This window comes from Populus euphratica, unplaced genomic scaffold (genome assembly GCF_000495115.2).
Source record: "Populus euphratica unplaced genomic scaffold, PopEup_1.0 scaffold34.1, whole genome shotgun sequence".
Taxonomy (NCBI): Eukaryota; Viridiplantae; Streptophyta; class Magnoliopsida; order Malpighiales; family Salicaceae; genus Populus; species Populus euphratica.
Genome location: NW_011499883.1, coordinates 1,317,735 through 1,330,060, shown reverse-complemented (window position 1 = coordinate 1,330,060; position 12,326 = coordinate 1,317,735). Strand labels below are relative to the sequence as shown.

The window sequence follows — 12,326 nt, the reverse complement described above, 5'->3', positions numbered from 1 at the left end:
ATTGTGAAATCCTTAGTCAAGATAGAATGAGATTTGAAAAGAGTTTCAAATCTTATTCAAATAATTAATTATTATAGTGTTGAGAACAAAAATAATTTAACAAAGTAAACATACTCCATACTATAATATATAAATTGAAACATTCTTTATGAAGAAATAATAATTATATTGAAAACTAGTTATTTGAAATATTAAGTCAAATCACTTATGACTTTTCTAATATGAGGGATCATAACAAGTTGTTAAATCTTGTAATTGATCTTCAAATATAAATCAATCAATTATTAAATTAATAATAAATTAAATTATATAACTTATTTAATCATATTTTATTTATATTATAATTTATATTTTGATCAACTTATTTGGAATCTAATAGGTCATACATATAAGAACAACTAGTCAGAGATTAAAATGAGATGGCTAATAAAGTGTAACTTGATTTTAAATAAATTTTAAAAATTGAAGATTAGAATGTGATTAATATAGGTGACCATAATTGTAGACCTAGAAAAAAATCAAGTAGGGACTTGATTAAATAATCTTCTAAAATTATTGTAAAATAATATATTTAATATTATTTAAAAGGTATATTGATATTTTGTTATTTATAGAATTTGTATATTTTTCTATAAATAGAATATTATATTTTTTATTTTGTGCACGTGATAGTATAATAGCACAATTAAAACACCTAAACACAAAAATAAAAGAATAAGCACTTAAAGGTGTGAAGATTTTTTTATTGGTGATTTATATAAAATATTATTAGAAATATTTAAATAATTTATGGTTTATAATAATTTAATCACGATGATTTAAAGTCTAAATCTATCTTGTGAAGTCCTCGAGAATCTTAAAAATATTTAAATTTATCATTTCAAATGGATGTATGCCTTTAGAGAAAGCCTAACAGTCTCATTGTAGGTGACTGACTTTTACGGATGCACAATCTGATTTTGTGAGTTTCTGGTACAGTACTGTAAGCCTGTAAGGTGATAAAAATAGTCGTATGAGGTCTATTTCTATTCATACGGTCAATACTGATTTTACTTCTGTATGAATTGGGCATTCTTTGAGAAAGGAGATGAAATTTCTCACTAAGATTACATGGTCAAAACTCTAATTGTGAGCAGGAGTCCCTTCTTCGTGACTGCAAAATATTTTGATGAGTCAGTAATGAAGGAATCAACTAGATAAAATTTGACTGCTTTTGGATGATGTTGACATCATCTAGAAATTGCAAAGCATATGAGCTTTTTTTTCTTTAAAAGCAAATCATTTTTCTTAGGCTCATTGAAGTGGTATCTGATCTTCTCTGCATTAACAAGTAGAAGTTTATGAAGAACAGCTTATATTATCTGGTGACTTTTCACTAAAATGATTCGTCAAAAGAACATAAAAATGAATGCTGCGACTTCTCCCACTTTCTTAGTAACTCCCTAGTTGATAATTGATCAGATGAGGTCTCTAAAAGTGATCGAATATGAAAAACATCAGGTCACGGGCAACCAGTGTCGGTAATGGGCGCTCTATCAGGACAAAACATAGTTTACTCGGGTCAGGTTCGGCCTTTCACACAACCAAATGCGATCTTACTGTGACCACCTACCTGTCAAAACAAGCCCGTGGAAAATGAGGGAAAGGCATGACACTTTAAAACCCTATTTTGGGTCACCAGTCAATAAAATCATTTTGCGAATGGAAGTATCAATTTAGGCTTGGATCCAAAATCAAAATAAGGCTATGTAAGTGATAAGTCTTCGAGGAATGCATTAATCTAAATGTGGAAGATCTGTTTAAGACATCAATTGCTAGTGAAACTTAAAACCGAGAATGAGGTTAGTTTAGTTCTGAGTACGTGGCATGCATGTTGAGGAGATGCCTAGTAAGCCCTTCAACTATCTATCAACAAGTATATATGGGAGTAGTTGCTCTGGGTTTGTTTGAGATAAAAACAACAATTAAATCCGTAATTATCTTCCAGATTCCTTATTTTGGTCCCTCCTCCTCCTCCTCCTCCAACCTTTCCCAAAAAGGGTGAGGATAGAGGAGTTAGGAGTTCAGTTCTCGTTGGCTATAATAGTTTAGGGAGACTTGGATCAATTAGCCTCAAGTTTCTCAATATCAACAGTAATATCGTGACGAGTGAGCAACACTCCTGGCTCCTCAGTTGCTGCCAGTTCCTTCTCTTGCCTTGAAAGAAACACAAAAAGTTAAAAACAAGGGACACAGAGCACGTCAGGTAAGTATGACAAGCCACAAAACAAGACAAAAACAAAATTGTCACTTTTCCTGCGCCAACCTATTTTAAGAAAATATCATTTACAATCACAAAACAAACTCTACGCTTCCCTTCTTATTTTCCTTTTTTCTTCTAATTCACAGTCTCTTCCTTTCTTCACCCACTTGTACTGACAATGGAAAGTGGAGAGTGGGTTTTTGTAACACGACCAACAGATAAAGACTTGTGGAACCCAACTTCAACTGAGTTGGAGGATTCCAGACCGTTAAAAGTCACTTTTAGCGGGCCGGCAAAGTACTGGACGGATGGAATTCCGATCGGTAATGGCCGTCTTGGTGCCATGGTGTGGGGTGGTGTTTCATCAGAACTTATCCAACTGAATGGTAACTTGTTTTCCCAATTTTAATGTTAGTTAACGTTTGCTGTTTGATTTATTGCAATGCATTAGAATATAGACTGTGAAAATAATGTTGTTGAATTGTTTTTTTTGTAGAGGACACATTATGGACAGGGACTCCAACTGATTTTACTGACCCTGCTATACCACAAGCATTATCAGAGGTTAGAAATCTGGTTGACAGTGGTAAATTTTCAGAAGCAACTAAAGCAGCAGCAAGGATGTTTGGAAAATATACCAATGTATGTTAAAGTAACACGCCCTCCTTTTCTTTCTTTCCTCTCTCTTTTCTAGCGTTGATGTTTTCTTGTTCAAGCCCTTCTCTTTTCTAAATGAAAACAGATGATTGAGATCAGTTTTTTTAATATACCATCTTAATTTTTGTGTTCTTGTGTGTTAGTAATGAATTTCTGTTCTGAGGTATTTTAGAACTTAATGGGATTTAATATCACCATTTTTGTGTTACATTCAATTTTAACATTTAATGATTAATTCAATGGAAGAGAGTGAGCATATTCTGATGAATTTCTTTTGATGATTTAGGTTTACAAACTACTTGGTGATATCAAGCTAGAATTTAATGGTTCCACATATGCCGAAGGAACATATTATAGGGAGCTAGACTTAGATACTGCAACAGGAAGAGTAAAGTATACCGTGGATGATGTAGAATTCACAAGGGAACACTTTGTATCTAATCCCGATCAAGTGATTGTGACCAAGATTTCTGGAAGCAAAGCACAGTCTGTATCCTTTGCTGTATCTTTAGACAGCATATTAGAGCATCAATGTTACCTAACAGATGAAAATCAACTTGTAATGGAAGGAATTTGCCCAGGAAAAAGGATGACAACAGAAGTTAAGGCAAATGATGATCCAAAGGGAATGAAGTTCACTGCTGTTCTTGATTTACAGATTAGTAATGGCGCACGTTTGGTACGTCTTCTGGATGACAACAAGTTGAAGGTTGTTGGAGCAGATTGGGCTGTGTTGCTGCTGGTGGCTTCATCTTCATTTGAAGGGCCATTCGTGGATCCTTCAGATTCAAAGAAAAATCCTACTTCTGACTCTCTTCAAGCAATGAACTCAATAAAAAAGCTGTCATATTCTCAGCTTTATTCACGTCATTTAGATGACTTTCAGAATCTTTTTCACCGTGTTTCATTGCAGCTGGAGAAGAACTCTGCTATTGGAGATGGAGTATCAGAGATCAGGAATCTTATGCCTTCAGTGATTGAAGATTTCAAAGGGAACAAAGATGTTGTGATTCCAACAGTTGAGAGAATAAAGTCCTTTGAATCTGATGAAGATCCTTCCTTGGTGGAGCTTCTATTCCAGTTTGGTCGATATTTGCTTATTTCTTGTTCACGCCCCGGAACCCAGGTGGCTAATCTTCAAGGAATATGGAACAAGGATCTTTATCCAGCATGGGAGTATATTCCATTCTCCAATCTTCTTAATTTTTTATCTCCCTCTTTATTTCTATCTATATATGTGTAGAAGTTAGTTTTCGAGGGGAACATATGGGAGATCGAAAACAGGAGATTTAGAGTATCAGGAATTTGACCTCTACGTTTCTTTACTGCTCAAAAGTACATGACCATATCTGAACTATTGGTTATTAATAATATCCATCATAAGTTAAATGATGACTTCCACTTCTTTGAGCATCAACATTTCATTTGGACTGCTACTTACCCCTGTATCTCTTTCTTCAGTTCTGCTCCAACCTTGAACATCAATCTTGAAATGAACTATTGGCCTTCCCTGCCTTGCAACCTCAGAGAATGCCAGGAGCCCTTGTTTGATTTCATCAAATCTCTATCAATAAGTGGAAGTAAAGTTGCACAAGTAAGATCCCTTTCCATTCTTTCTCATATTAAAAGCATTTTGTTATTTATTTGACCGTTTATTCATAATTTATCCCGCTCTCTGGACTGTTTGATTTGATTTCAATGGCAGTGGTTCTCCTCAAACTCTAGCCAATAATTAAGAAATCTCAGATTTGCAGTCACGACTGAAAGCAGTAATACTAAGAGGAGGGGGTGTCTCGTATTTTCACTTCTACATTTGGGGTTTCCATGTCAAAATAGCTAGGCTACCTAGAGAGTCTTGTCCTCAAATCAGCTCTACCTGCTTACACTCGTCATCATTCTACTAGGAAGGTGCAGTACTGCATATTCATGTCAGTGTAGCATCCCTAGGCCTCAAACCAGCAACATCCCAATCTATACCCTTGATCCCTTGTGGTTTTTGGTTTATTCATTCTTCATCCCAGATCTTTCTTACTTGTGTCTCGTAATTTGCAGGTAAACTACATTACAAGTGGTTGGGTTGCGCATCACAGGTCTGACATATGGGCGAAAGCATCCGCAGATATGGGAAATCCTAAGTGGGCAATATGGCCAATGGCTGGGGCCTGGGTTTGTACACACTTATGGGATCACTACACTTATACACTAGACAAAGTAAGAGACATATTTTTCCATAAATTGTCTGTTACCTCTGTCTTTGATCACTGGCATGCTCATTTTCTTCTCCGTGAACTAAATAGCTGTAGCTCTCCTTAATAGCTGCTGTTATGAAATTTTGAAGGACTGCTAGTACATCCAACCCTTAAAGGCATTTTCAAAGAGAACTTGAAATTCTTCTTCCTTTCTTTCACTTTCAAGTGATTCATCAATGGGGACCGTACCATGCATTTTCATCTGATGACTGAGGGGGCGGGCCGCCTCATTTTTTTGGACAAGATATCACTAAGATTGGATGGTTTCTGTGTTCTTAAGAGGTTCTGCTGCGACTTGCATCAGATTATGCCTTCCCCTTTGTTATTATTTACCATATTCTTGATGAACATCTAATGAAACTCCAGAAATTTTGTTTTTTATTTCGTTCCAGGTTCGCTTTATAATTTTTTGTTAATAGCATAATTTACTTTGGGGGGTCTGTTATGCTGATAATTTCTAAATGATAGGATTTTCTTATAAATACGGCATACCCTCTCTTGGAAGGATGTGCATCATTTTTGGTGGACTGGTTGATTGAAGGGAATGATGGATATCTTGAAACCAACCCGTCAACATCTCCAGAACACATGTTTATTGCCCCAGATGGTAATTCTGCTTCTGTGAGCTACTCGTCAACCATGGATATGGCTATCATCAACGAAGTATTTTCTGCAATTGTTTCTGCTTCTGAGGTAAAGCTTTTATTCTCAACGGCTGTAGTAATCACAATTGTATTTTCTAAATTGTCTACAAACTATGTATGTTAAAAAACTGTTGATAAAAAACTGTAGAAACAGGTTTTAGGCAGAAGTGAGGATGCTCTTGTTCAGAAAGTGCTCAAGGCTCAACCAAGGCTCTATCCACCAAAAATTGCTCCAGATGGTTCTATCATGGAATGGGTAAGCGAGTAGCTTTCTATATTATGGGTTCTAATCCACATAATGAAGTCATTTCCTGTATTTTAATTGCTGAATCTGACAAGTGAAATTCTCTGTGGTGGTGCAGGCACTCAATTTCAAGGATCCTGAGGTGAAGCATCGACATATTTCACATCTATTTGGGCTGTTTCCAGGGCACTCAATAACCTTGAAGAAAAATCCAGAACTTTGTAAAGCCGCAGAAAATACTCTCTACAAAAGAGGTTAGCATAGATTAATTGTGACCTTTTCCCTTCAATATAAAATTAGTCTAGGGGCATTTGAGTGGAATTGTTCCATCCTGTTGCATTGCTTTTTCTGTTCTTTCTGTTTCCGATGGATTATATGTTTGAGAAAGGTTTCTTACATCAAAGTATAAAACTGTGCAAGAGTAGCTTTCAAACTTCAAAAAAGTTGCCATGCTTTGAACACGGAAGCTCTTGATGCAAGCGCAAAATGATATTAAAAAGGTGCATTTTCGTTTCGCGGATGATCATTGTGCATGGTAAATGACTTTTAGTTGTTTCAATCTGAATCGAAGAATTCACGTAGCTACAGAATTTCATTGAAGTTCTTGGTGCAAGTGTGCAAAATGATGATATAAAGAGTCATATTCTGGTTTCAACATCAATATGCATGCTAAACCATTCCAAGTTTACTTTCAATGAATTGTGCAGCTGATATACGTTGTCCACAAATGGGGATGGAAAGTGTCTTCGAAGTTATTATTTGATCCTACATAAAATATTATGCTGTTCAAAAAATCCATCTCATTCAATGGTCGTGGTTTTAATATTTGAAACTTCAGCAGAGGCATGGCATTGCTCAGAGTATAATAGTCAGGTAATGTTGCTTTTGATTTTCATTTAACAGGAGAGGATGGCCCAGGATGGTCGACTGTATGGAAAACTGCTGTATGGGCACGTCTACAGAACAGTGAGCACGCTTATACAATGGTTAAGCATTTGATTAGGTTGGTAGACCCGGCTGATCAGAAGATAGGTTTCGAAGGTGGACTATACAGCAACTTATTTGCAGCACACCCTCCTTTTCAAATCGATGCCAATTTAGGGTAAGCAGCATTGTCTGTGTTGTCGCTGAAAATGCAATGAACACTTCCCGTTCAAAAGGGCTCATCTTGATCTGGGAGACCATCAGATACCACAAAAATCTGTGCGTTTCTGATATTAATGATTTCACACAGTTCTTCTTCTTCTTCCGCTTCTGGTTCCAGGTTCCCAGCCGCAGTTTCGGAGATGCTTGTCCAGAGTACCATGACGGATTTGTACTTGCTTCCTGCTCTTCCCCGAGATAAATGGGCAAAAGGGTGTGTGAAAGGATTGCAAGCACGTGGGGGGAATACAGTCAACATATGCTGGGACAAAGGAGATCTTCAAGAAGTTGGCCTTTGGTTGAAGAAGGATGGAAGTTGTTCTCTCCAAAGATTACATTATAGAGGAACTACAGTTACGACAAGCTTATCATCTGGGATAATTTACACATTTAATTCACAGTTGCAATGTACAAAGTCGTTCTCGCTTTCGGAAGTGGCCTTCCCTCGAGTTTAGAGATATTCTTTGTTCAATTTCAATCTTCCATGAACATGTATTAAATTCAATCAACCTGGTTTTTTTTATTTAAAAATATATAAAAATATTTTTTTTTTAACATTAACACATATTTAAAAACACATAAAAAATTTTTTAACATAAACACATATTTAAAAACACATAAAAAATTTAATTTGAAGAAAAAAAATTAAATTTTTTAAAAATACTTTTAAAATACACAAACAAAAAAAACTAGTTTGAAAATAATAAAAAATATACACAATGTTTGGGTCCGTATCTGTTCATAACATGAAGTAATTTTATCCTTAGATTTTGATTTTGAATGTAAGGATGATGAAAATTTCCAGAAAATGTCAATTCATAACAAAAGAGAAAACGCTATATCTTAAAACAAAAATATTTTGATGATTAAGAAAGAAATTGGCAAAGAAAATAACTTATTACTTCAACAATAATTGTTTTGATAAATCACTCAAAAGAAAATAATTAACAGTGCAAGGATGAAATCATATTTTACTCCAAACTAATACAATGGCAAATCAGCAACGACCCCATTTGCTTTCGTCTCCATTCCCCACAACTAGAGGTGAGCAAGCACCTTCCATTTATCTGAATTTTTCGAGCTAATTTGGGCCTGAAAATTGTCAGAAGGAAAGGTTTGGGGACGCACTTTGGAACACCCTTCTCGTATTAAAAGCATTGTTTTTAATTTTTTTAACCTTTTTTCCTTGAGATTTATCCCAGCAACTAGATCGATTGTTCGGCTAAATTTCAACATAGGAGGGAAGAGGTTCCCCTCAAAACTCTGGTCAATAAGTAAGAAATTCAGTTGTTGCCGTCAGCACTGTTAGCAGATAAGGGAGAATACATTACATAGGAGTTAGAGTCGCGGCCAGCTTATCATCGAGAACAATTTGCACTTTCTAACAGTGTGTAAAGGCATGCTTCCTCCTCTCATGAGTGCTGTTTTGTGAGCTCTCTCGTTCCATAATCATAAGTTAAAATAAATATAGAGGCAGGGAGGAAGGAAAGTTCTCTCATCTATAGGAGATTTTGCTATAAGCATTGGCCCACAGCCCGCTTCACAGGCAACATAGCTCAATTGCAGGCTTTCAACATGTTGGGCCTGGCCATGGGCCGAAAGATACAGCTGTACCCTACACCTTCATTTTCATTTCACACCTCCCTCTCATTTCCGCAAAAACCGTTCCACGTTTTCTGCTCTCTAATGGCTTGGCGCAGTGGAGGATCACTCTCGCGTTCGCTTATGTCCGCCGCCAGGGCGCCGACCCCCCGCTCTTCCGCACCACTCCCCCACCTCCGTCAGCCGCCTACCTCCTCCCCCCGTTTCCAATCTCGCCGCTTATCCTTAGCTCCTTCCAGGTAGCCGTTCCTCTTACATTACCCATTTCTTCTCACTGCATGTGGCTTAATTAGATCGTTTGAGATGGAAGGTTAAGCATTGTGGATCCTTAATTTAGAAAATTGTCAATGCTAATTCTAGATTTTGTAAGAAATCAAGAAAATTTCATTTTTCCTAAACAAATTTTGCATATTGTTCATCAATGGCCAGTTTTCTTTGTATTGTGTTTTTGTAGGAACTTGGGAGAACTGGGATGCACGCAGTCGTTGTTGCCTTTGGTGGCCTCGGGGCACTTGACATCACGTCTCAATGCTAATCTGCGGGCTTTCTGTGAGCTGTCTCATGGTACCTTCTGCCGTACTTGTCCGGATCGTTAATAGTTTCTTTGTGAGTCTTACTGTTTCTAGGGCACACAACAAAGAAAAAGTTGGTATTGAACTGCTGCCCTGAATAACTTTGATTGGGAAGAGTAAAAATTTTTGAGTTCTTTCCTCAAATTTGTCAAACTTACGTTATGAAGTAGATTTGTTTTTGTTGGTTTCATGAAACCTGGTTGATGAGAGGAATTGGGATTGGGGTTGATAGGGAGGAGGAAAAGATGGGTGACTTGGACTTACTGTCAGCTAAAGGCGCAGAATTGATGCCACAATTGGAGGTTTCTCGTTTTGTTCTTGTTTCTTGTTCGTAGAAAACATAAATGTAGTGCATCTGTATTGAGTCCAAAGAGAAACCAGAGTCTTCAAGATAAGTTTTTGAGGCATATAGTCTATTGCTTCATTCATTTCAAAATGACCATTTGCAAGGGTTTTATGTTTCTAGATTCTTATGCTGGGAGATGAGATATCTCTCTCCTGATCATTTTAGTTGTTAATATTGAAAGGGTTCTGTACAAATCTGTTAATATTACTTGGGCTGAAACTTGTCTCCATTTGCTTCTAAGATAACGAACACATTGCAATTAGTAGCATTTTTCTTCATTTATTGTTATTGCTGTGTTTTTTTTCTAATATTGTCATCATAAGTTGGTTTGCAACCCACTCGTGCATATTCTTTTTTCTTTACTGCTGATAGAAAAAATAATGAGAAATAAATCTTTTTAGTGTGTTAGTTTTCTCAGTATGATTGCATGTAAGTGTCATTGCTTGATCCCATGGGAGACACATCTCAAGTGATGCATTTGGAAGTTAAAATTCAATGGATTCTCTTCTGTCGACATGATAGGCCAGATTCAGATTTTGTCTTCCATTTTCTTCCTTTATTGTGTATAGTTTCCTGCAAATTACAAGCAAAAACCAAGGTGTATTCCTTTTCTGTTTTTATTACTTGACAGTTCCATCGCAATGAAAATTAAATGTCCCTATAAGCCACTAGATTCCGTAATCTGCACTGGAAAGGCTGACTTCTAAATCAATTAGCCAGTTTTCATGTGGTTATTAGCAACAAGGATTATTCCAAATTTCAGATTAAGATCTGAAATTAGAAACCTTCGAATTCAATACTTTGCTGCTATTGAACTCTAAGTTTCTTACTGCTTGAAGTAATTATGCCCCAAAAAAACTACGGTTTTCTGATGCAGAATTCCTGCATGGATTTTGAACCACTTACGCTGTTGTTGCAGGTACTTGAAGAGCCTTTAGATTAGCAAAATCAAGTGTAACATTGTTTGAAGCAAGTCGGTGAATGGAGTACCCTTCGGGTTTTTAGGATGTTAGGCTTTTTGGCATATGCATATTGAATAAAGATGTCATGTTCTATGCTACATCTGAGATCAATGTTAGATTTCCTATGCTCTTGGGACAATCAAATTTTATGGTTTTATAGGCAACTATATTTGCGTATAAGTTTATTTGCCTGTTCCTTTGATTTATACCTTGTTTCCGCAAGGTCCTGCTGTTGATGCTTCACTATCACTATCGGACCTGCTTTAGTTTCTGGAATTTATGTCCCTGTTTATTAAATGAAAGGGTTTTTTCGGGCCATCCACTACCCCTCTGTAAGTGCTAGATGATGTGTGGTGCTATCATGGAGTACCCAAAAGTGGAGGGGAATTCTTGGGACGTGGCTTTAACATGGTTCAAAAAAAAGCTTGGAGTTTTAACTGGACATCCAGCATCCGTTTTCTTAAAACTAGATGCTAGATCTTTCAAGTATGGTTTCTAGAACTTGCATTGGTATTGGTGAGATTTTGTTCCATGCAATGGCTGGGTTGCTCTCCAAGGAGAGAGTATGTATTTCCCAAAAGTTATTGATGGTGACGAGCAAGGTACAGTCACGTAGCATTAGGTTGAGATGCTGCATCTGAATTATGTTTACCTTTTGACTCTCTTGTGGAGGAACACCTGGTGAACGCATGGGATGCCGCACCTGACTAGTGTCTCATATTAGTTGTATTCTATGAACAAACAGCACGAGGGCTGTCGTTTTCAGCTCGTGCACCTGGACCCCGCTCCATATTGGTGGTGTCAATCGTGTAGCACACTGTGCATCCATATTTTGGCGTTAATGTCATTGCCATTTGTGAGGATCTGAGAAGGTGCCACCTCCAAACACCTTCATTTTAATGCGACTAATGCTAGTCTAGAAGCTGAAAAGAGAGCTCTCTACTATCTTGAGATCAAATGCATGTCAGATCCGTACAAGTATAGATTTCCAGTCAGAGTGTTGGTAGCTTTTGATACATGGGAATGAATTGGGATAATACAATCTTACTCGTACTGGTGTTTTAGTGAATGGAGCCCGTGCGGAATGCAACGAAAGACAGTTTTAATCATGTCTCGTGTCCTGTTTTCTTTCCCATTAGACAATCTTATAGTGCTCAGTTTCATCTGCTCATCAAATACATATTGAGGCCATTCAATCCTATGGGCTTGCTGAGAAAAGTCAAGAAGTTTGACAAATTTGAATGTTAATGAGGAAGCTCAGAACCCGTCCTGTGCAACAAAGAAACAACCGAATAAGCTCTTCAGATGATTACCACTCGTTCTCCTTTGTAGAGGAAGCTTGTGCCATTGTGCAACAGGCCATTGGCTAAATGAAAGCAGTGGAATCGATACTCGGTGAAAGGGTATATAATTCGGGGCCACAGTCACTTGTTAAACGTCCATATTCTGCATGAACTGATCCCAGGAAAAGGCAAGTCATGAATGAACAAGTGGTTGGCATTTTATCTTATAAGGGAGCCAAGTAAGTTTGTTTGTTTGTTTGTTTTGCCTTTGGAAAGTAGTTTTAAAATTTTTTAATTTTTTATTAAATTAATATATTTTTTTATATTTTAAGTTATTTCGATAAATTGATATTAAAAATAAATTTTAAAAACTAAAAAATAT

At 36.7% G+C, this 12,326-nt stretch overlaps 2 protein-coding genes across 4 annotated transcripts; both read left to right on the top strand.

Moving 5' to 3' along the window:
* The first annotated feature begins 2,319 nt into the window (after positions 1-2,319).
* Positions 2,320-7,645, top strand: LOC105129842 (alpha-L-fucosidase 2-like). Of its 2 annotated transcripts, none has more exons than XM_011032076.1 (10): positions 2,320-2,628; positions 2,739-2,884; positions 3,186-4,075; positions 4,361-4,493; positions 4,952-5,110; positions 5,617-5,841; positions 5,941-6,048; positions 6,155-6,290; positions 6,940-7,138; positions 7,301-7,645. In XM_011032076.1, exons 1-10 carry the CDS (start codon positions 2,421-2,423, stop codon positions 7,632-7,634), a joined length of 2,538 nt encoding a protein of 845 aa, XP_011030378.1. In that variant the 5' UTR covers positions 2,320-2,420; the 3' UTR covers positions 7,635-7,645. The 2 variants fall into 2 exon arrangements, with proteins under 2 accessions (XP_011030378.1, XP_011030379.1); XM_011032077.1 differs by having other exon boundaries at positions 2,322-2,628; positions 5,947-6,048.
* A 1,163-nt stretch (positions 7,646-8,808) lies between these two features.
* On the top strand, positions 8,809-10,863 carry LOC105129843 (uncharacterized). 2 transcript variants are annotated; one of them, XM_011032078.1, is made up of 3 exons: positions 8,809-9,020; positions 9,236-9,387; positions 10,619-10,863. In XM_011032078.1, the coding sequence occupies exons 1-2, from the start codon at positions 8,866-8,868 to the stop codon at positions 9,375-9,377; spliced, it is 297 nt and encodes a 98-aa protein (XP_011030380.1). In that variant the 5' UTR covers positions 8,809-8,865; the 3' UTR covers positions 9,378-9,387; positions 10,619-10,863. The 2 variants fall into 2 exon arrangements, with proteins under 2 accessions (XP_011030380.1, XP_011030381.1); XM_011032079.1 differs by having other exon boundaries at positions 8,810-9,020; positions 9,236-9,345; positions 10,619-10,851.
* Positions 10,864-12,326: the final 1,463 nt, after the last annotated feature.

What these genes read in the sequence shown, in the direction of transcription:
- LOC105129842 (XM_011032076.1), top strand. Translation starts at nt 2,421, where the DNA reads ATGGAAAGTGGAGAGTGGGTTTTTGTAACACGACCAACAGATAAAGAC. An exon ending in AGAACTTATCCAACTGAATG is followed by an intron (nt 2,629 to 2,738) that starts GTAACTTGTTTT and finishes TTTTTTTTGTAG; the next exon opens with AGGACACATTATGGACAGGG. An exon ending in ATGGTTCTATCATGGAATGG is followed by an intron (nt 6,049 to 6,154) that starts GTAAGCGAGTAG and finishes GTGGTGGTGCAG; the next exon opens with GCACTCAATTTCAAGGATCC.
- LOC105129843 (XM_011032078.1), top strand. Translation starts at nt 8,866, where the DNA reads ATGGCTTGGCGCAGTGGAGGATCACTCTCGCGTTCGCTTATGTCCGCC. An exon ending in TTATCCTTAGCTCCTTCCAG is followed by an intron (nt 9,021 to 9,235) that starts GTAGCCGTTCCT and finishes GTGTTTTTGTAG; the next exon opens with GAACTTGGGAGAACTGGGAT.